General features: G+C 44.8%; 1 protein-coding gene across 1 annotated transcript in view; it reads right to left on the reverse strand.

Annotated features, from left to right (window-relative positions):
* Nucleotides 1-8,570: 8,570 nt before the first annotated feature.
* KLHL4 (kelch like family member 4) overlaps nucleotides 8,571-24,717 on the reverse strand; it is a 206,746-nt gene continuing 190,599 nt past the window's right edge. The window contains exons 9-11 of the mRNA XM_040442447.1: nucleotides 15,211-15,423; nucleotides 13,374-13,545; nucleotides 8,571-9,086 (exon numbers count right to left, since the gene is read on the reverse strand). Of these exons, the coding sequence (XP_040298381.1) occupies nucleotides 9,027-9,086; nucleotides 13,374-13,545; nucleotides 15,211-15,423 (445 nt within the window). The 3' untranslated portion in view covers nucleotides 8,571-9,026. The remainder of the gene's footprint in view (nucleotides 9,087-13,373; nucleotides 13,546-15,210; nucleotides 15,424-24,717) is intronic.

Consider the following 24,717-nt stretch of genomic DNA (forward strand, 5'->3'; position numbering starts at 1 on the left):
TAGGGGGGTGCTCCTGGTCAAGACAATCTCCTGAACTCCAAACTGAATGTCAGAATGGGAAAGAAAGGTGATTTAAGCAATTTTGAGCGTGGCATGGTTGTTGGTGCCAGACGGGCCGGTCTGAGTATTTCACAATCTGCTCAGTTACTGGGATTTTCATGCACAACCATTTCTAGGGTTTACAAAGAATGGTGTGAAAAGGGAAAAACATCCAGTATGCGGCAGTCCTGTGGGCAAAAATGCCTTGTGGATGCTAGAGGTCAGAGGAGAATGGGCCGACTGATTCAAGCTGATAGAAGAGCAACGTTGGCTGAAATAACCACTCGTTACAACCGAGGTATGCAGCAAAGCATTTGTGAAGCCACAACACGCACAACCTTGAGGCGGATGGGCTACAACAGCAGAAGACCCCACCGGGTACCACTCATCTCCACTACAAATAGGAAAAAGGGGCTACAATTTGCACGAGCTCACCAAAATTGGACTGTTGAAGACTGGAAAAATGTTGCCTGGTCTGATGAGTCTCGATTTCTGTTGAGACATTCAAATGGTAGAGTCCGAATTTGGCGTAAACAGAATGAGAACATGTCTCCATCCTCTGATGGTTACTTCCAGCAGGATAATGCACCATGTCACAAAGCTCGAATCATTTCAAATTGGTTTCTTGAACATGACAATGAGTTCACTGTACTAAAATGGCCCCACAGTCACCAGATCTCAACCCAATAGAGCATCTTTGGGATGTGGTGGAACGGGAGCTTCGTGCCCTGGATGTGCATCCCTCAAATCTCCATCAACTGCAAGATGCTGTCCTATCGATATGGGCCAACATTTCTAAAGAATGCTATCAGCACCTTGTGGAATCAATGCCACGTAGAATTAAGGCAGTTCTGAAGGCAAAAGGGTGTCCAAGACCGTATTAGTATGGGGGCACTAATAATTCTTTAGGTGAGTGTATATCACAACATACATATAAAATGCAGTAGCACAGTATTAAACAGTGCAAGTTAACACTTTTAAGTGAAATAAAGTAAGAAGTTTATAACTTTGCATAGGGGAAATAGGCAAATGTCCACAAATGTACAGCCGTCAAAGTACCCCTGCTCCAGGGTGCTACACTACTACCTATAGACAGCCTTGTATATTCCATGCTATGCTGCTCCTGCTGCTTCCCCTGTGTTTAAACATCATCTGCCCCTGATAAGGGACAATTTTTGGAAGCTTTGGAATATAAAAAAGAATAACACGTGTGGCCGTGCAGTGTGTTTTTTAAACACGCTGTATGTTAATGCCATCAAAAGTGCGTTTCCCCATACCTATGTATGTCAGATTCACTCAGTCATCATTTCAAGGGATCATCTCATGAGGACTGCTCCTGTCTATTCTGTATGTTTTAATCCGGTGTATGAGCGTTATAGAGGTGGGCTTCTGTACAAGCATGTCCTGACATAATGGAGTCAAGCATCCCTTGTATTATATAAGAACTATTAGTTGTCTGAATGGCCTCCATGTAAACTACTGTGATGGACAATGGGTGTGGACCCACTGTGCCAACTAACCAGTTTGGCTTTGGGCTAAACCTAAGGGCATTGTCCTGGTGGTTTCCTGGTATTCACCATTCAACCTCTTTACAGGGGTTTGGACTTCACTGAAGGAAATCCAAATAGGCCACTACCTTTTGGTAGCTGACCTTCAGGGGTCAGAGGCATCGGTGCAAAGCACCAAGGGATCAGGCACAAGGTGTAGTCTGAATACAGTCCAGGTCAGGGCAGGCTGAGTATCTGCCTAATCCTGGGCAGGTGGCAAAAAGCAGAATCACTAGTCAGGCAAGGTATGGTACACAGGTAATCAGACAAGAGATCACACCTTCACTGGTTACTAGACACTAGAAAACCTCAAAGCTCAGGCAAAGAGGTGGAATTACCACCCATCTTCACTTTAATCAGCAGCTACACAGGGAGCAAGAGAAAAGGATTACATCTCACAAGCTGAAAGGAAGTTCAGTGAGCACCAGTGCCAATACACCCAGGGAGAGAGGAGCGATGCCCGCTCCTGACCAGGACCGCAGGACAGTGGTGGGTATGGATTGCTAGCCTAACATCACCCCTTCAGGGGAAAAGCATGACTGGCTTTGGGTTCATGTGCCAATTTTACCTATTTGCTGGGGGTGCTGGAAGTGGGACCTATAACAAATACCTTATCCAGTGGCTGCATTTGGCAATAAACACCTTTAAATATTACTGTAGCTCAAAAAACTAAAATTATTTTATATCATAAAATGCAGAAATAAAATGGTGTTGTCTGCCTTAAATAATCCTTCTGTCAGCACAGCAGGCAGGAAACACGCACACAGTAAGCCATGACTGGAACCCAACCTGCAGTGCAAGCCCTAAGCGGCAAGTCTGCAACTGGTTGATGTTCCCTGTTCTGCTAAGTTCAAGACAGACAGACACAGAGATGCAACCACACAGAGAAGGGTAGCACATGCTCGCTGTGGAGAGTGCATTGCATACTGTTGCTAGGGATGCTGTCGTGTCACGTGGCTTCGCGGTGTCACGTCTCTCCCGGTGTAGTTGCGCCGAAGCTGGAGATCTCTCTGCTGGAGCACAGACAGGTCAGTTAATGACATCTTCCTTCTTAAAATGGTCATTATATCAGGCTATCCTGCTCCAGAGACATCTACTCATCTCATAACTGTGGAGAAACTTCCCAGCAAGTGTTCAATTCTCCTGCAGCACCTCCACAGGAGAAATGAGGCATTGCATCGTGTCCATTGAAATCAAAGGACTGTATAAAATACAAGCAAACTGGGCCATCTAGAGGGACAGATACTCTTTATACTCCTTCTTATTGATGAGAGGTCATGAATGTGGAATCTCGTTTATTAACTCAGAATCCTCTAATGGGGTATTTAAAAATGAATTTACCAAAGCAGACCACCCCTTTAAATGAAGCACAGAGATATCGGATGACTTGTGCGGCATCATTTTTTATTCATTGTGAAATGCACTACTGACCTGATAACAAGCTGGTCATAATCATACAGAAATTTTTACAAAATAATCCCAGTGTCCGGACCAGAGTCTGGTAGAATCAGCCGTCATAGTGTAAACCTCATGCAGGTAAAGGTGGATTGTAGTTTTGTTTAGTTTTTTATCAATGTGATAGTTTTTTGTCTTTTTCTTTCTAAATCTTCAAGTTGCTGGTTGAATGTAAACATGCGTTGGTGATGGTATCGTTCACAGTACACAAGTTTCTGAGGGTTCTGTACATCATCATGAAGATGTGAGGTCATAATTCATCATATATCAATGTGATATACCATACGTATCCATAACACAAAAGACAAACCGCAGCCGAGAAATCATACAACAGAAATATGAAGACAATGCAGTGGTCACATTCTTCTAAGTTGCTTTTGTTACAAATGTATCAGCTTTAAAGCAATGTCTTATAATGTTAAAAGAAAAAATCTCTTGTTCCTGATATTTGTAAAATTTTAAATATTTATATATATTTTTCTTAGCAGGATACGCAGTCAGTGTTTACACGTAATTCACAGTATATTAGAATGCACATTGCCCTTCCTTTTTTGGAAATTATATATTTTAGTAAAAATCAAACTGTAAAAATGAATATGTTTTACGAATTTTCATCAGTTTCCGTTTGAAAATGCACCTCACTCTTCCCTTTATGAACAATTCGAAATTTTAGTAAACAAAAACAATTAATAAACAATAAAATTATCAAAATGAATATGTTTTGTGACTTTTCATTGCTTTTTTTTTTAATACACCTCATTCTTCCCTTTATGAAAGATTTAAAATTTTAGTAAAACAAAAACAATTAATAAAAAAAATCTAATTGTCAAAATGAATGTTTTGTGACCTTTCATCAGTTTTTTTTTAGAATGCACCTCGCTCTTCCCTTTATGAACAATTCTAAATTTTAATAAAACAAAAATGATTAATAAAAAAAAATCTAATTGTCAAAAAGCATACATTTTGTGACTTTTGATCAGAATTTCACTTTCTTAAAAAAAATCGAAATTTTGGGAAAATAAAACCATACAAAGAAGAAGAAATAAGAAATAAAATTGTCAAAATGAATACATTTTGTGATTGTTGATCAATATTTTAGAATGCACATCACTTCCTTTTTGTAAATCTGATATTTTAGTTTAAAAAAATCAATAAATATATGAAATCGTACTGTCAAAATAAAAGATTTTATGATTTTTCCCATGGGAAACTCATTACCGACGCCAGTGGCATACTGTACATAAAGAGGGTTGATTCGTCACAGTCTGATATTTGTTTCCCCTCCATTTGATATTTGGCTCATTCCCATATGCCCAGGTTTGTAATAATAACAGTTCCTCGGAGGAGGGGATACCTGCACGGATTCTTACCATGCAATAGTTAAGTGCCCTATCTCTTCATGTGCCATAGCAGCTGCATGGTTGGCCCCTATTGTATTTATATACACATGTAAAATGGGTAAAATGTTTAAAAATATATTTATATTTTTTATTTGCTAGATGATTTTGTAGATTGTGTAGAATTTTCATTGTATGTAATAAGTTATGATTGTTGGACACACGTGCAGATCTGCATTGTGTGGGTCGTGGATACAGAGCAAGTAGATGAGCTCTCGGCAATTAAGAATTTGCTTTTTCCAATTAAAGGAGTTGTGCGGTGTCATCTATGGCATATGACTAGGATATGGCAATAAGGCTTTATGCACACGTTTTCCGTGATTTTCTGCGGACCCATTGACTTTTTAATGGGTCCGTTGAAAACTCGGAAAATGCACCGTTGTTCATCCGCGGCCGTGATCCGTGTTTCCTGTCCGTCCAAAAAATAGGACCTGTCCTATTTTTTTGACGGACAACGGTTCACGGACCCATTCAGGTCAATGGGTCCGTGAAAAAACACGGATGCACACAAGATTGGCATCCGCGTCCGTGATCCGTGGCCGTAGGCTACTTTCACACATACGGATCCGCAGATCCGTCTGCATAAAAGTTTTTTCAGAGCTGAGTTTTCAGAGTGAAAACTCAGATCCGACAGTATATTCTAACACAGAGGCGTTCCCATAGTAATGGGGACGCTTCAAGTTAGAATATACTATGAACTGTGTACATGACTGCCCCATGCTGCCTGGAAGCACCCGATCTCTTACAGGGGGCTGTGATCCGCACAATTAACCCCTCAGGTGCCGGACCTGAGGGGTTAATTGTGCGTATCAGAGCCCCCTGTAAGAGATCAGGTGCTGCCAGGCAGGAGGGGGCACCCCCCCTCCCTCCTCAGTTTTAAATTCATTGGTGGCCAGTGTGCCCCCCTCCCTCCCTTTCCTGTATTTAACTCATTGGTGGCCAGTGGGCCCCCCTCCCTCCCCTGTATTACTGTACATTCATTGGTGGCCAGTGGACCCCCCCTCCCTCCCCCTAATTAAAATCCCCCCCATCATTGGTGGCAGCAGAGAGTTCCGATCGGAGTCCCAGTTTAATCGCTGGGGCTCCGATCGGTAACCATGGCAACCAGGACGCTACTGCAGTCCTGGTTGCCATGGTTACTTAGCAATTTTTAGAAGCATTATACTTACCTGCGATGTCTGTGACTGGCCGGGCGCTCCTCCTACTGGTAAGTGAAAGGTCTGTGCTATGAGCATTGCGCCGCACAGACCTTTCACTTACCAGTAGGAGGAGCGCCCGGCCGGTCACAGACATCACAGCTCGCAGGTAAGTATAATGCTTCTAAAATTGCTAACTAACCATGGCAACCAGGACTGCAGTAGCGTCCTGGTTGCCATGGTTACCGATCGGAGTCCCAGCGATTAAACTGGGACTCCGATCGGAACTCTCCGCTGCCACCAATGATGGGGGGGATTTTAATTAGGAGGGGGAGGGAGGGGGGCCCACTGGCCACCAATGAATGTACAGTAATACAGGGGAGGGAGGGGGGCCCACTGGCCACCAATGAATGTAAAGTAATACAGGGGAGGGAGGGGGGCCGTACTGGCCACCAATAAGTTAAATACAGGGGAGGGAGGGTGGGGGCACACTGGCCACCAATGAATGTACAGTAATACAGGGGAGGGAGGGGGGTCCGCACTGGCCACCAATGAATTTAAAACTGGGGAGGGAGGGGGGTGTGCCGGCACCTGAGGGGTTAATTGTGCGGATCACAGCCCCCTGTAAGAGATCGGGTGCTGCCAGGCAGCAGGGGGCAGTCATGTACACAGTTCTCAGTATATTCTAACTTGAAGCGTCCCCATCACTATGGGAATGCCTCTGTGTTAGAATATACTGTCGGATATGAGTTTTCACTCAAATCCGATGGTATATTCTAACATAGAGGCGTTCCCATGGTGATGGGGACGCTTCGAGTTAAAATATACCATCGGATTGGAGAAAACTCTGATCCGATGGTATAATAGGGACTACTGAGTTTACATTGAAAGTCAATGGGGACAGATCCGTTTGCAATTGCACCATATTGTGTCAACATCAAACGGATCCGTCCCCATTGACTTGCATTGTAAGTCAGGACGGATCCGTTTAGCTCCGCACGGCCAGGCGGACACCAAAACGACTTTTTTCATGTCCGTGGATCCTCCAAAAATCAAGGAAGACCCACGGACGAAAAAACAGATCACGGAACAACGGAAATCCGTTTTGCGCACCGCAAAAAAAAACGTCCGTGTGCATGAGGCCTAAATGTGAGATAGGTGCTGGTCATAGAGGTGGGACCCGCACCTATCTCCAGAATGAGCACCCTGAAGTGAAGGGAGAGGAAGCCAAGCATGCGCAACCAGCCTCCATTCACTCCTATGGGAGTTCCAGAAATTGCCAAGCAATTGCACAGCTTAGGTGGCTTGCACGACTTGCTCTCATTCACTACTATGAGACTTCTGCAAATGTGCGGTGTGCTCTCTATTCACTGGAGATAGGAGCTGGTCTTAAAGGTGAGACCTTCACTAATCTGATATTTCTACCATATCCTGGAGATACTGTATGCCATAAATTACCTGAATGGGACAATCCCTTTACGACAACCCTGTGTTTAAAAATACAGGGACCCTGATCAAATGACCGACACCCCCTTCCACCCCAGGGTCCAACTTCTGGAACAGCCATGAATTTCCATGGTCATTACAATACATGGATGATCCGTACGTCTAATATTTTGAGATGTCAAATGTTTGATTTATGGAAGAAAGCTATAACATTTTTATATATTTTTTATGATCTGGATTGATACATGTGTTACATATTGTATTACACTATTTGCCATTTGCTTTGATTATACTGATGCAATAAACTCACTTTGTGGATCTACCAACGACAAAAGAAATTGTGCCATAAACCCTACATGGAATGTTTTTCACACTTGGATGGATTTTTTTAGCGGTTCTGCTGACCAGGCAAATAAAAAAAAAATCTAATAGAAAAATTGCTCATTTCATTTCAATTTGGTTGCAGTTAAATTTACAAATTACAAGTAAAAATTGCCTTGAAAAAATATTAAGAAAAGGTTTATTCTGTGTATAGTTTACATTACATGCCAAGGACGACAGGAAGTGTCATTTATTTTTTATTAATTTTTTTTTAATTTTCAGGATGGCTTCTTCTGCAAATGGCATTTATTTTTGGCCTCTTGGCAATTCCAGTGCTGTCACAGTAGATGTGTCTCTGCACCAGCATAGTCAATTAATTGGACTTCAATGTCATGGATGAAGGCCATATGGAAGCACAATTAAAAAAGTTTGTGGGTTTTTTGGTCTTTTTCATGCTTAAGTTAAAAAGATGCAAACCGTTTCAATATTAAATGTTGCTTAAAGGGAATGTATCATCGGAAAACTTATAACGTCTGTTTTTTTTTTTTTGTAACAAGAAAATAATCCTGAATATTACAGTTTTCCTATTGACCAATGGAGCATATAAAACAGGCTGACCTTCCCTGCTCCTTGTATCTCACTCTTCAGCTTTGCTGTGCAGACTGGTGCAGAGTCAGCAGAGTCATCTCATTATTATTAGAGGGAAGGATTAACAGAGTCGCCTCTTTGCCATTGGACTTAATAACCATTCTGTTGTATCACTCAAGCCTGTATATGGAGGACAGTAACATTATGCACCCACATAATTATATGTATGTACCCCCCTCCTGTCTCTGTGAGAAGGGGCTGCACTTCATCTATTCCTAGGCTGTAATAGTCTATCCATTGCAACTGCCATAAAGAGCACACACCCTGCTGCATTGTGTACATTATATAGGAATTAACTGCATGGGCCTCCAATATAGCCGCCCACAACGATGTTTTAAAAAAATCTATTTTTAAAGAAGAACAAACACATTAGTTCCCCTCTAGAGACTGAAATTTCCTTTAAAAAAATCAAAGTCTCATCCATGAGACATTCCCTTTAAGTGACTTGTTCCTGCATTTTCATTCTTTGACATCACAAGATGTATTTAATAATTCTTCTTATTATTCTGCACAAAAAAAAAGTTATGGGCTAAAAATGCAGAAATCTCATGAACAGGAGAAGAATATCCATAAAGTCTGAGTCATAATCTTCACTTTGATCATTTTCTTCTCCTTAATAAAAACCCTCCCTTTAATTACTTTATAGAATTCAATATTAAAATATAAGGCGCCGTCTCCTCTGGGTTTCTATAAGGTTACATAAAATATATTTAAAAGACAACGTTTTTTTTCCTTACATGTAAAATGTGGCCATTTCCCAGTGTATTTTTTTTTTTTACTTTTAAAGTTTAAAGTTTTTTATTTTATTTTATTTCGCTTTCCTGATTTTTTTAAAATTAGTTTAGCTTTAATATAATTTTCAGTGTACAACAAAGTTTTGCCCAAGATATAAAATGGCAGTTTCATCAATCCAGACTTTATCCGGAGGACTCCTTCCTGTCGGCCACGTTGATAGAGTCAGTCAGTGGTTTCAGATCCACTAATGAATCTTCTTGACCTTTTTTGTGCTGTCTGTCCCAGGGACACATTAGAAACGCTCATGGCAACTTTATGACCACAATGCACGCTCCGGCCCGTCCAATGTTCAGAGGGACTTCCTGCAAACAACAGAGATTTCACGTTTCCACTCTTGCTGCAATCCTACGTTGCCACTAGAGGGCACTATAGGTACACAATGAAAAAGCAATCAAAAGTCACATTTTAAGTCCAGGGCTACTACAATAAGTCGCGCGACAAAAAGGGGACAGCTACATTGTGACATATGTCGAGCAAAATTTTTTGTAACGATACTCAGTGGTGTTGCACTGTGACATGCGACAGTTGCACAGAAATTCAACTAAAATGGATTTTTTGCGACAATCGTGCCGCAGCATGTTACACTATAGACTATTATTATAAAAAATGTTGCACGACTTTTCTGCGACAAGAAGTCACGTGACCCATGTCGTCGTTTAGCCCTAGCCTAAGGGTAAGTATGAACAGTAATCTTATCACAGACCTGCTTTAGGGATGTTTCATCTTTCTTTATGGGGTGTCAACTGAACTTGCCATAAAATGATGACTCATTGGGGTCTCATGTCTGATCACCCTCCCCCAGCAATGCCAAAAATGTAACTACAATGCCATTAAGGGAGCTCACCGGTATACAGCTCAGCCTGCTATACTGAAAATGTGTAATTAATGGCTTCTTATAGGGAAAGACAAAAAAAACTAAAGAAACAATATATATAAAACACATAGACCTATTTATTCCTATTATTGTCTTAAAATCAACATATATTTCAAAAGGTTCCAATATTTTACATACAAGACCTTATGTAAACCTTAAAATATAGACTTAAAATGGCCAATTTAATAAATTGCTCCTATAGGGCTGGTATTGCGATGCTAGACAGTTACGGTCCCTCTCTTAGTTCCGTGTGCGGAGCTCTCGCACTCTTTGGAACAAAGTTGTACTCCACAGCGGTATTAGAATTAATTGCACAATATCTCATCATGTGTTGTTTTCTTGTAATATATTAATTGTCAAGCAGTCGTCTCGTTATTGCCACTTTCTGTGTTGTGTTCCCTCTTCACAAGACGAGGTCGATACGTAGTGTGTTCATTCAATCAGCACTTACATTGGATAACATACAGTACTTCTCCTCCTACCAGACTCCCGACATGTGGTGTCACTAGTATCAGGGCACATACGTGTTTGTATCTCTCCCGTACAGCTGCGGATGTCTTGCGCTGCTGATTCCCGTAGTTGGTCTGCGCATCGGTGCCGGCACTTACTTCACCGCGCCGCGCATGCGGGTTGAGAGTTCCGAGACGCTGATTGTATTCAGGGCTTTTCCAGAACAGATTGTGTTTTGTACAAATGCGATTTTTCCTGCTGCCGCAAGTTCTTTGTATCGCTGTGTTCAGATGTCGGCCAGGCGCGTTTCGAAATCTCACTGGTTTCTTCCTCAGTGGTCAGAAAGTTATATGAAAAACAAGGGACAAAATCAATCTTTATATTGGCTTGCCCTGATCTATAGAAAACCTGTGTCGAACTAATGCATTTATATAAAACCTGGACCGGACCGTATATTCACAGCCATCTTACATGCACTAGTCAGACGGTGCGGTTTATGTATTCAAAACATATCAAACTGATTTTATCAAATATTTAAATAAAATGATACACTGGTTCTCGTATCGCCATTTGGCTGTAGATAATTTCTCTCCATATGATACTCTGACATATGCTCATAGTGTTCATATCTGATGATATTTAATGATTTATCCTTTATAGGACTTTTATATACCGTATTTATAGTCCACAATTGAATTTCTTATTATTATTGATTATTTAAAATTTTTATTCTTCTTCTTATTTTTTTTTTTATTTTTTTATTAGCATTTTTTGCATTATTTATTTTTGCATTTTTATATGTATTTTTATTTTTATCTTATTATTTTTTATCTAATGTCTCTTTCTATATATAGGGAAGTGCAATAATGTTATATGTAGGAGGTATAAGTGTATAGATTCTGCAGAAATGTGGAATATAAATACGGTATATAAAAGTCCTATAAAGGATAAATCATAAAATATCATTAAATATGAACACTATGAGCATATGTAAGAGTATCATATGGAGAGAAATTATACGAGAACCAGTGTATCATTTTATTTCAATATTGGATAAAATCTATTTGATATGTTTTGAATACATAAACCGCACCGTCTGACTAGTGCATGTAAGATGGCTGTGTATATATACGGTCCGGTCCAGGTTTTATATAAATGCATTAGTCCAATCTAGTCCGACACAGGTTTTTTGTAGATCAGGGCAAGCCAATATAAAGATTGATTTCGTCCCTTGTTTTTCATATTTGATTAGATTTTTTTGATTTGATTCAACTTTATTGTCATTACACATGTATAAATACAGGGTAACGAAATAAAGTTTGCATCTAATCAGAAGTGCAATAAAGTTATATACAGATAAGGAGAGTGTAGAAAGTAGGAATAGTTATTTACAGATTATGTACAAATAAGATAGATATACAGGTGTTTATATTGTTATATAGAGAGCAAATATACAGATGTACTATGGACAAATATACAGATGTGCTGATGTCTACATATATACAGATAAACTGTTCCATTGCTATACAGACGGCGAATACACAGATGTACTAGATGCGCTACGTATATACAAATTTACAGATGTATAGTAAACAGAAACTTTCTGACCACTGAGTAAGAAACCAGTGAGATTTCGAAACGCGCCTGGCCGACATCTGAACACAGCGATACAAAGAACTTGCGGCAGCAGGAAAAATCGCATTTGTACAAAACACAATCTGTTCTGGAAAAGCCCTGAATACAATCAGCGTCTTGGAACTCTCAACCCGCATGCGCGGTGAAGTAAGTGCCGGCACCGATGCGCAGACCAACTACGGGAATCAGCAGCGCAAGACATCCGCAGCTGTACGGGAGAGATACAAACACGTATGTGCCCTGATACCAGTGACACCACATGTCGGGAGTCTGGTAGGAGGAGAAGTACTGTATGTTATCCAATGTAAGTGCTGATTGAATGAACACACTACGTATCGACCTCGTCTTGTGAAGAGGGAACACAACACAGAAAGTGGCAATAACGAGACGACTGCTTGACAACTAATATATTACAAGAAAACAACACATGATGAGATATTGTGCGATTAATTCTAATACCGCTGTGGAGTACAACTTTGTTCCAAAGAGTGCGCGAGCTCCGCACACGGAACTAAGAGAGAGACCGTGACTGTATAGCATCGCAATACCAGCACTATAGGAGCAATTTATTAACCCCTTAGTGACCACACACAATTTTTTTTTGAAAAGCATTCCAAGAGCTATAACTTTTTTGTTTTTTCCCCAATGAACCTGTTTGAGGGCTTATTTTTTGCCAGACAAGTTATAGTTTTCAATGCACCTTTTTTGGGTACGTATAATCATTGATTAAAGCCAGCTGTTTAGCTTAAACCCCCTTTGTTTACACCAGTAAAATGGTAAATTAGTGGTTACTAAAGGGTTCATTTGGCCATTTTACGTCTATATTTTAAGGTTTACTTAAGGTCTTGTATGTAAAGTATTGGAACCTTTTGAGATATATGTTGATTATAAGATAATAATAGGAATAAATAGGTCTATGTGTTTTATATATATTGTTTCTTTTCTTTTTTTTTTCTCTTTTCCTATAAGAAGCCATAAATTACATATTTTCAAAAATTTAATTATCTTGATCCAAGAATAAAAAATTGCTGGTCATCTGTAGATATTCTCTAACACAAAGAATATCAAGAATGTCACAATATTATTTGAAATATAAAAATCGCAACATTGCTACAGTTCACACATTCCTACTGCTACATTGTTTCAAGACGGGACTAGCAGTTTTTTGGCTGCAGTGTCTTGGAGCCCAGTCCTATTAAAAATATCTGAAATTCTACTGCACTTTTCTACTTATATAATTATAATTGCAATACAAGGAAGATGAACTTAAAGGGGTTGTCCTGGTTGATTCTAAAAACAGTGCCGCACCTGCTGATAGGTTGAGTGGGGTATTGCATTGAAACCTCTTCCACCTTAGACACTTTACAGGAGGGCCGTACGACGGCTGCACCACTGAGGCTGGGGAGTGCCGAGGATGTTCTATGAGCATTGTAATTCTTATTGTTGGACAGAAGATGGCGCTATAACCATTACAGTAATAAAGCTGAACTGTAATCACTAGGTGTGGAGACTCAGGGATCATAGATGGGATTTGAAGGGGTTAATGATTGTTCCTGGGTGTTTGAGAGGACCCTCTATTAACCCCTATGCAGACTCCACAGCCCCCTGGGATGTGGGGATTACACATTACCTGCGTCCACTCATTGCTTTGTGCATCATAAGATTCCACCGTATTAAGATATGTCTGTCCATCGTATCCGCCCACAGCGTACAGTCTGTCACCAAGAGAACAAACGCCAACTGCATCCCGAGGAACGCTCAGCGGCGCCACCGTCGTCCAGATGTCAGTTTTAGGATCATATCTACAATGAGAAACAGAGTAGAATACAACTAACACAACACTTGGGGTACAGGATAAGGACACTGACACTCGGGGTACAGGATAAGGACACTGACAGTCGGGGTACAGGATAATGACACTGACACTTGGGGTACAGGATAATGATACGCTGACACTCGGGGTACAGGATAATGACACTGACACTTGGGGTACAGGATAATGATACGCTGACACTTGGGGTACAGGATAATGATACGCTGACACTTGGGGTACAGGATAATGACACTGACACTTGGGGTACAGGATAATGACACTGACACTCGGGGTACAGGATAATGACACTGACACTTGGGGTACAGGATTATGATACGCTGACACTTGGGGTACAGGATAATGATACTCTGACACTTGGGGTACAGGATAATGACACTGACACTCGGAGTACAGGATAATGACACTGACACTTGGGGTACAGGATAATGACACTGACACTCGGGGTACAGGATAATAACACTGACACTTGGGGTACAGGATAATGACACTGACACTCGGGGTACAGGATAATGACACTGATACTTGGGGTACAGGATAATGACACTTGGGGTACAGGATAATGACACTGACACTTGGGGTACAGGATAATGACACTTGGGGTACAGGATAATGACACTGACACTTGGGGTACAGGATAATGACACTGACACTTGGGGTACAGGATAATGACACTTGGGGTACAGGATAATGACACTGATACTCGGGGTACAGGATAATGACACTGACACTCGGGGTACAGGATAATGACACTGACACTCGGGGTACAGGATAATGACACTGACACTCGGGGTACAGGATAATGACACTGACACTCGGGATACAGGATAATGACACTGACACTTGGGGTACAGGATAATGACACTGACACCCGGGGTACAGGATAATGACACTTGGGGTACAGGATAATGACACTGACTCTCGGGGTACAGGATAATGACACTTGGGGTACAGGATAATGACACTGACTCTCGGGGTACAGGATAATGACACTGACACTTGGGGTACAGGATAATGACACTCGGGGTACAGGATAATGACACTGACACTTGGGGTACAGGATAATGACACTGACACTCGGGGTACAGGATAATGACACTGACACTCAGGGTACAGGATAATGACACTTGGGGTACAGGATAATGACACTTGGGGTACAGGATAATGACACTTGGGGTACAGGATAATGACACTTGGGGTACAGGATAATGACACTTGGGGTACAGGATAATGACACTTGGGGTACAGGATAATGACACTGACACCCGGGGTACAGGATAATGACACTTGGGGTACAGGATAATGACATGCTGACACTTCGGGGGCAGTTATAATTTTCAGGTTTTTCTCTTTAAATCTTTTATTTTGGTTGGTGTTCAGAAATCTTTTGGGGGACACATGTAATAAAAGGGGCTTTGGGGGGTGAATATTATTTCAGACTTTTCGCTGGACTTTGGATATTTTTATATCTGTTATACTGTATAACAATCTGCCCCGATGAAATTTGGAATCTGAAGGGGGGGGTAGCAGAATTCACCCGATCCAGGACCCCGCCCAGTGAACATATATCTGCAGCCGGGCGGCTCTGGTCCGGTGACCGGCTCCTGCCTGTGGGCGCTGCCTCTGCTCCGCTCACCTCTCCATGCAGTCTGACAGCCGAGAACATAGGTTTGATGCTGGCGCATCATGGCCCCCAACGGCGTACAAGAATCCATTGTATGTAGCCACCCCAACGCCTCCCCGCCGCTTGGACATGGGCGCACACATGCTCCACTTGTTCGTGTGAGGATCAAAACATTCCATGGATTTAAGACAGGAGCTGCCGTCTCTACCCCCGACAGCGTACAATCTGGGGGGGCAAGAAAAAAATACATGTAGAAGACATCAGAGACCCCAAAACATTAGAAAACATATCACACTCATCACTGAAAGTTCTGCGACATTGTCAATATTGCATTTCAATTCCTCCATCAGTAAATGGGAACATAAAGGCTATGGACACCTTCCGAGGCAATTTCTTTTTATTATTGCATTTTACCCATTTTGGGCTAAACATATATTTTTTTCAATTGGTCTTTAATAAGAAATATTCAGCCGTTCTATCACAAAGGTTTAACTGTTTTTCTAGCTGTTTGAATCGTACTTTCACTTTCACTTTGTGCCGATCATCTAATAATCTTTATCTCTAATTTACTAAGTAAGATAAGAATGAGTGATAATGAGTGTTTATAATGTCAGAGATAAGGAGCCGTCAGCTGAGCTGCCTGACGGAACAGTATAAAAAGTCATATCCTGCTACTACAGCATCTCAGCCCTGTGCAGAGAAAAGGGCTCCATATTTTTAATAAAGACCAATTGGAAAGATGATTTTTAGCTCAAAATGAGTACATTACAATAAAAAAAAAATGGCCCCAAAGGTTTATACATTTACTGAACTAATATTTCTCAGAGCTGAGGGATTGTTACAATTTGTGCTCGGATCGGCTCATGCTGAGAGGGTCCCCTGCCTAAGCCTATACTCCACCCCCCCAACCTAGAAGCAGCAGAGTTATGCCGGAACTGCTTATCGAAGGGTAGCCTAAAGGGGGCTACCCCAATGATGAGACCTGAAAGAAGGGAGGGCTCCTGGGTGGGTTGAAATCGTTCGAACCGACAAGTGGGGGGAGGAGGGCCAGGTTTAAATAGTGAACGCCCCGCCTCCCCTCACACAAATACGGCACTCTTAATTGCCTACCACTTGTGCTCGGATCGGCTCATGCTGAGAGGGTACCCTACCCAAGCCTATACTCCACCCCCCCAACCTAGAAGCAGCAGAGTTATGCCGGAACTGCTTATCGAAGGGTAGCCTAAAGGGGCCAAAAGAACCATGCATAGGAGTTTGAAAACTAGATAACAGAAACTACAGACCAAAACTCGAAAGCCAATGATATTTCGTATAAGGATCCGGGATATTACGCATGGAACACGTGGAACTGCGACGACCCAAACGTTTGATGACATGTACTGGCACCTTATGCATGGACGCCGCCGCTGCCGCGCCCATGCGGAAGGAATGTCCTGTGATCCAGCGAGGACCGACCCCTGAACCTGTCAACTAACCTGAATGTACCTAAGAAAGGCCGCGGTGGTTAGCCGGGCATTGCCTAGTTCGAGTACGGGAGAACATGCCGCTTGGACTAAATACTACGCAGCCAAGCCTCCAAGGCCTGCACCGGACACCATCTGCTGTCCGTGGGAAAGTATCTGACCGCCACTGATTGCCCCGGCCGTGACGTCTTGGACGAGGCCAAGGTGAGGACATAGATGGACCCGTGCCGGATGAGCTGACCTTTCCGCAATCACCCAGCCAGCGTATTGGTGCCCATGAGCTCGCCTGACCTGAGGAATCCATGGAAAGCCAGGTACAAGGCTGTTTCTGCCAGAGCGCTAACCTGCGGCCCGAACGGTTTACCCTGCAGTTTGCCTGTCACGGCCTGAACAAGCTACCGGTAAATGGCTGACGCCCATGTCATTTCACAACAGACATCTTGCGCAAACCCTTCAATGCCGCTTTGATCGGGTGGGCGGAGAAGAGTGACGGTAGGTCCGGATGTAGCCTGTACCAATGGTGCTGAATACCTGCCAGGTATAGTTAACAATGCTATAGGACAGGTTTAATTGAGAGTGGCAAAAACCCAGACAAAGCCCAATAGGTGAGTGATAGGCCCCCGGCCAGCGGCCGGGTAGGTGTTCTCATATCTCTGAAACAGGCGCCAAGCTGTCTTGTAAGCCCTCAGAGTATTACTGGCCAAGGAATTGGCCATCAGTCTCTTAGCTATGGTGAGATGGGAGACTAGTCCCAGCGCAGCTGGGCCTGGTGAGGAATTTTTATTTATTTATTTATTTATTTATTTTTTACCTCCATGCGCGAGAGACTAATGGCGGAGTCATATGTGTAACCTAAAACGGAGAAGCCATGCGTGGGAGACTCTAATGGTGGAGTCATATGTGTAAACCTAAAACGGAGTAGCCATGTGTGAGAGATTCTAATGGCGGAGTCATATGTGTGAACCTAAACGGAGAAGCCAAGCGTGAGAGACTAATGGCGGAGTTGTATGTGTAAACCTAAAACGGAGAAGCAATGCGTGAGAGACTCAGATGGCGGAGTCATATGTGTAACCTAAAACGGGGAAGCCATGCATGAGACTCTAATGGCGGAGACATATGTGTGAACCTAAACGGAGAAGCCATGCGTGAGAGACTAATGGCGGAGTCATATGTGTAACCTAAAACGGAGAAGCCATGCGTGAGAGATTCTAATGGCGGAGTCATATGTGCCAACCTAAAACGGAGAAGCCATGCGTGAGAGACTCTAATGGCGGAGTCATATGTGTAACCTAAAACGGGGAAGCCATGCGTGGGAGACTCTAATGGCGGAGTCATATGTGTAAACCTAAAACGGAGAAGCCAGGCGTGAGAGACTAATGAGGGAGTCATATGTGCCAACCTAAAACGGGGAAGCCATGCGTGAGATACTCTAATGGCGGAGTCATATGTGTAACCTAAAACGGAGAAGCCATGCGTGAGAGACTCTAATGGCGGAGTCATATGTGTAACCTAAAACGGAGAAGCCATGCGTGAGAGACTCAAAAATGTATTTTTTATTTTTTTTTCACTATCAACCACTTAAGCAGCTCCCGTATGGGCACAGCTCTGAGTACGAGCATGAAGAGCATGGTATAACGCAGATCACCTGCACGGACTAACTAACATCCTGTGCCTAAATAACCCCCTTGGAACCTTATCTACGGCCGGCAGCAGGAAGCCAGCCACCGCCTATGATCTGCTCCCCCTGACCGAGCCTAGTACTCCTTCCCCTGATCCCCGCCTACCTAACGGCACGGCGGCCCATGCCAGACTTTATTGAAGATGAGGAGCCTTACCCCCCAGCCGCGTGGGGAGCTCACGCTGCTCCCTGGCAGAATGCACCAGTGCGGGGGAGCCCCCCTCCTCAGCTAGGGCCGACCCACCGCCGGCTGGACACTCGTACCACGTGGGGAGCAGCGCCACTCCCTGGCAATGTGCACCGGATCAGAGGGAGCCCTTCCTTTACCGTGGGCCCCGGCCCCCGCTGGGTTGAACAGTGTGCCGCGTGAGGAGCCGCACAGCTCCCTGGCATTGTGTGCCGGTGCGGGAGTGCCTCACCTAGGGGCTGGTTATTGTGACTGGAACCCGCTGGGAGACTGAAGCCTAACTGGACCTACCGGTGACCGTGAAGGCTGACCTCCCAGGCCGTGGCTGACCCACGTGCGTAGTTGTGACGCAACTACCCGTAGATGCCCACCCAGTGCCTGTAGTTAACGGGAGTGCGACCGAGTCTGTGGATGTGACCGACTAGCCCCTGTAGTCGTGAGGGGACCCTACATCGAGAGTAGCGGTAACGGACCATCGCCTGTAGACGTGGTAGTATTACCTCATGAGTCTGTTGACATGAGACTAATGCCTGCAGTCGTGGCCGGTCTTAATAATGAGTCTGTAGTCGTAACGGATTTGTGCCTGCAGTCGTGGCAGGGCTTTAGAGCGGGTCTGTAGTCGTGACAGACTGATGCCTGCAGTCGTGGCAGGACTTTATAACGAGTCTGTAGTCGTGACAGACTGATGCCTGCAGTCGTGGCAGGGCTTTATAACGGGTCTGTAGTCGTGACAGACTGATGCCTGCAGTCGTGGCAGGGCTTTAGAGCGGGTCTGTAGTCGTGACAGACTGATGCCTGCAGTCGTGGCAGGGCTTTATAACGGGTCTGTAGTCGTGACAGACTGATGCCTGCAGTCGTGGCAGGGCTTTATAACGGGTCTGTAGTCGTGACAGACTGATGCCTGCAGTCGTGGCAGGACTTTATAACGAGTCTGTAGTCGTGACAGACTGATGCCTGCAGTCGTGGCAGGACTTTATAACGAGTCTGTAGTCGTGACAGACTGATGCCTGCAGTCGTGGCAGGGCTTTATAACGGGTCTGTAGTCGTGACAGACTGTTGCCTGCAGTCGTGGCAGGGCTTTAGAGCGGGTCTGTAGTCGTGACAGACTGATGCCTGCAGTCGTGGCAGGGCTTTATAAGGAGTCTGTAGTCGTGACAGACCTGGCAAAGCAACATTCCTATCTATACCATTATATATATATATATATTTTTATTTTTTTTCCCCCCCACCAAAGGCCACGACCAGCGATGGACTGGCCATCGGGAGTACCGGGAGAATCCCGGTGGGCCGATCGAATTATGGGCCGGCCAGGGCCGCCATCAGGGGGGTAAAGCTCGAGTAACAGCAGGCAGTGTGGGGGCGGCGCTCACTCACTGACGTCACACGCCTGCTCCTCCCACTAGGCGGCGCAGGCGCGTGACGTCAGTGAGTGAGCGCTGCCGCCCGCACTTGTTACTGGAGGCTGGAGGCGGGAGCTGAATGTAAGGTAGTAAAGACTCTTTACTAAAGAGATGAGCGCTGTGCCCCCACGTGTAGTAGAATACCTACCTGGAGCCAGACTGTGCACAGAAAGGGCACTTTGTCACTGTGGACAAAGTATGGCACTTTCTGTGCACAGATTGGCTCTAGGTGGGTACAGTGTGGCACTGCAGTCACTAAGGGCACTATTTATCTGGGCATAGTAGGGCACTATCTGCCCACATAGTCAACATATGGCGCTCTGGGCACTGCCATATAATAGTGTGGGTACGGCGATATTTGGTTCTATGTGGGCACTGTATGATTGTGGGCAGATAGTGCCATACTATCCACAGATAAATGGCGCATTTAGTGCCTGTCGTGCCCACATAGTGCCATATAGAACCCATACTCGGAAAGCGCCATACTTGTGTAGACAGAGTATAATTATAGGCAAAGTATGGCACTTTCTGCCCACGTTTTAGCTCTAGGTAGGTATGATATGGCACTTTGTGGGCACTGTAGACACTAAATACACAACTTATCTGAGCATAGTATGCCCAGGTCTTCCCACGGTCATACAGTGCTCAGATAGCGCCATGTTATGCACAGATAAATGGTGTATTTCTTGCTTATGGTGCCATACAGTACCTACCTAAAGTGAAAACCTACAGTACTTTGGCCACAGTCATACAGTGCCGACATAGAGCCAAAGTATGGCACTTTCTATGCACCTAGGTAGGTACTATATGGGTACAAATGCGCTATTTTTCTGTGAATAGGAGGGCACTATCGTGCTCTATGTGGGCACTGTATCACTATTAGGGCAAATAGTGCCATAGAGACAAAATGTCTCCCAGCACATTATACATGGCTCATCATCATGGTTACGACCTCCCTGTAATCCAGCATTGGTGGTCGAAAAAAGCACCAAACTATGTGCACTCCCACAATCCCGGCTACTCCTATAGTGTGCAAGCATGACCACCGCTGCTGGATTACAGGGTGGTCAAAACCATGGAAACGAGCAGTGCATAATGTGATGGAAAAATGACTCCCGCCAGCAAAGGAAGCAATATGGACAATCACAATACATTAGTAAGTGCCTTGTATTAACTTTCAAGATAAATGCCACTTGCTGAAGAGACATAACCCCTTTTTTGAGTGTGTTTGGGAAAAATAAAGTGGGCCGGTCTGGCTGAAGTCCAGGGCCACTTTATTGTCCCAGTCCATCCCTGGCCACGACTGTAGGCGCCACCCTGTAAGAGATGCGCCAGAGGCCTGGACATAATAGTCCACCATCCCCCGTCCCCCAAGCCTATGCAGGAGAAAAGAGGGGGTTGGCCCCCGCATGCACCACCCCTGACTCACCTGGCGGCCATGACAGCCACGAACCCCACAGTATCGTAAGTTAGCCCACCACCTGTGGACCTGAATAACCAAGGACAGACGTGTGAGTGAGCGCACGCCAGCTGGGCGACCCTTCACTCATGCCACCGCTCCCTAGCTAGCCACCGGATTATTGTGACTGCGCCCGAACCAACCCCCTGACTGACCGTATGGGCTTACGGGCGGCCCGGCTGCGTGCGCAAAGTGACGTGGCCAGCCCCCCTCCTTGAAGCCCTCTTTATATTTGATCCTTGAACATATTCCAAATTTATTTAAATTTTTTTTTTTTTTTATACTCCTGCCTTAGTACCTAGCCACTGTGCCTGAGCAGAGGAGCCCTGCACCTGGACTGCAGTACCAGTATGGGCCTGTAGGTGTCGACCATCCCCCGCCCTCTCTCAAGCCAGGACCTGCTTGAGCGTAGCAAGCCAGTGATTCCCTTCTAGGTTAGAATTAACCATTGAAATCCTAACTTGTTATACAGTGCACATGTCTGAGTATCTGCTTATCTTGTCTTGCCTGAGTTTGGCGCAGTAAAGAAGACGAGTTTATTCTGCAGCGGATTCCTAGACATGAATAAGCATGTCCACCTTCACAGCCTCGCTAATTGTAATTACCAGGAGAACGTGCATCAGGATCGGCTGCGAGGGATTTGCGCTCCGCCATGTGGAACATTGCATCCCGTGCCCACCGCTATCGACTATTTGTACAGGGAAAGCCGCGGCGTATAAATCGCCTATAGGTTTCGGCTTCCGTCCCCTGATCCTGCAGCTGGACCTCCGCTTACTGATTGCAGCTAATGAATAGATCCCTGTGTGAGCGGACGGCGTTTTCCTCTACGGTGGAACGAATGTTTATGTTCTGATACGGGATTGAGTGATATATAACGCTGCGTCGTGGAGCCGACGGCCGGCGTGACCGAAGCTCAGGGTATGCGAGCGGACGTCGGGACCCGTCGCTGCTGAGCCACAGGTGAGGGGTGCCCGCCTGGGGGACGCTGCATGTGGGAGCGGGGGTGCTTAGCGCAGGGCCTGGAGCGGATCGGGGTGCCTGTCTCGGGGTGCCGGAAGCGATCGGGAGTGCGGGCAGTCTCCAGCGCAGCTGGGGACCGGCGGCACGCTCGGCAGCCCCACATGTTATACATAGCGAGACGGGTGTGCAAGCCACCCTGCCTACCTAATCACCGTAGCGACGAGCCCGACGCAGCCGATCCCCCGATCCTCCAGTGACGCACGCCCTTCTCTGGCACCAACCCACAAGCCGATTCGAAATCGTTCGAACCGACAAGTGGGGGGAGGAGGGCCAGGTTTAAATAGTGAACGCCCCGCCTCCCCTCACACAAATGCGGCACTCTTAATTGCCTACCACATATCCAGCCTAGACAATCCTCTGTAGGCTAGACACAGCAGCAGCTGAACACTTGCCTCTGTCCTGGTAGTCTGTTACAATGTATCAGTGCAGGAGAAATGTGTCATTCTTCAGTTCAGGCTGTTTAGCTCTTAGTGGAGTATATGTATGGATACATTGTAACAAACCTATTGTGAACAGTCGAAGAATTTAAAGTCTAATACAAAGATGCAGAACTTGTTTCATTATGTAATAATTAAAGGGGTTGTCTTAGTTTTTGATATTTCTGGTTAAGGCCTCTTGTTCACGAACGTTTTTTCCCCCAGTTTTTTGGCGTTCCGTATACGGACCGTATACGGAACCGTTCATTTCAATGGATCCGCAAAAAAACGGAAGGTACTCCGTATGCCTTCCGTTTCTGTATTTCCGTTCCGTTCAAAGATAGAACATGTCCTATTATTGTCCGCATAACGGACAAGGATAGTGCTGTTTTATCAGGGGCCAGCTGTTCCGTTCCGCAAATAACGGAATGCACATGGACGTCCATATTTCTCAGCATTCCAAGCACCATCGCCGATCAACTTAAGAGTTACATGGCCAGTGATGTCACCTTCATCAGTCACATGGCCAGTGATGTCACATTCATCAGTCACATGGCCAGTGATGTCACCTTCATCAGTCACATGGCCAGTGATGTCACCTTCATCAGTCACATGGCCAGTGATGTCACCTTCATCAGTCACATGGCCAGTGATATCACATTCATCAGTCACATGAGCAGTGATGTCACCTTCATCAGTCACATGGCCAGTGATGTCACCTTCATCAGTCACATGGCCAGTGATGTCACCTTCATCAGTCACATGGCCAGTGATGTCACCTTCATCAGTCACATGGCCAGTGATGTCACCTTCATCAGTCACATGGCCAGTGATGTCACCTTCATCAGTCACATGGCCAGTGATGTCACCTTCATCAGTCACATGGCCAGTGATGTCACCTTCATCAGTCACATGGCCAGTGATGTCACCTTCATCAGTCACATGGCCAGTGATGTCACCTTCATCAGTCACATGGCCAGTGATGTCACCTTCATCAGTCACATGGCCAGTGATATCACATTCATCAGTCACATGAGCAGTGATGTCACCTTCATCAGTCACATGGCCAGTGATGTCACCTTCATCAGTCACATGGCCAGTGATGTCACATTCATCAGTCACATGGCCAGTGATGTCACATTCATCAGTCACATGGCCAGTGATGTCACATTCATCAGTCACATGGCCAGTGATGTCACGTTCATCAGTCACATGGCCAGTGATGTCACATTCATCAGTCACATGGCCAGTGATGTCACATTCATCAGTCACATGGCCAGTGATGTCACATTCATCAATCACATGGCTAGTGATGTCACCTTCATCAGTCACATGGCCAGTGATGTCACCTTCATCAGTCACATGGCCAGTGATGTCACATTCATCAGTCACATGGCCAGTGATGTCACCTTCATCAGTCACATGGCCAGTGATGTCACCTTCATCAGTCACATGGCCAGTGATATCACATTCATCAGTCACATGGTCAGTGATGTCACCTTCATCAGTCACATGGCCAGTGATGTCACGTTCATCAGTCACATGGCCAGTGATGTCACGTTCATCAGTCACATGGCCAGTGATGTCACGTTCATCAGTCAAATGGCCAGTGATGTCACATTCATCAGTCACATGGCCAGTGATGTCACATTCATCAGTCACATGGCCAGTGATGTCACATTTATCAGTCACATGGCCAGTGATGTCACATTCATCAGTCACATGGCCAGTGATGTCACATTCATCATTCACATGGCCAGTGATGTCACATTCATCAGTCACATGGTCAGTGATGTCACCTTCATCAGTCACATGGCCAGTGATGTCACATTCATCAGTCACATGGCCAGTGATGTCACATTCATCAGTCACATGGCCAGTGATGTCACATTCATC

Source organism: Bufo bufo, chromosome 8, assembly GCF_905171765.1.
Source record: "Bufo bufo chromosome 8, aBufBuf1.1, whole genome shotgun sequence".
Classification (NCBI taxonomy): Eukaryota; Metazoa; Chordata; class Amphibia; order Anura; family Bufonidae; genus Bufo; species Bufo bufo.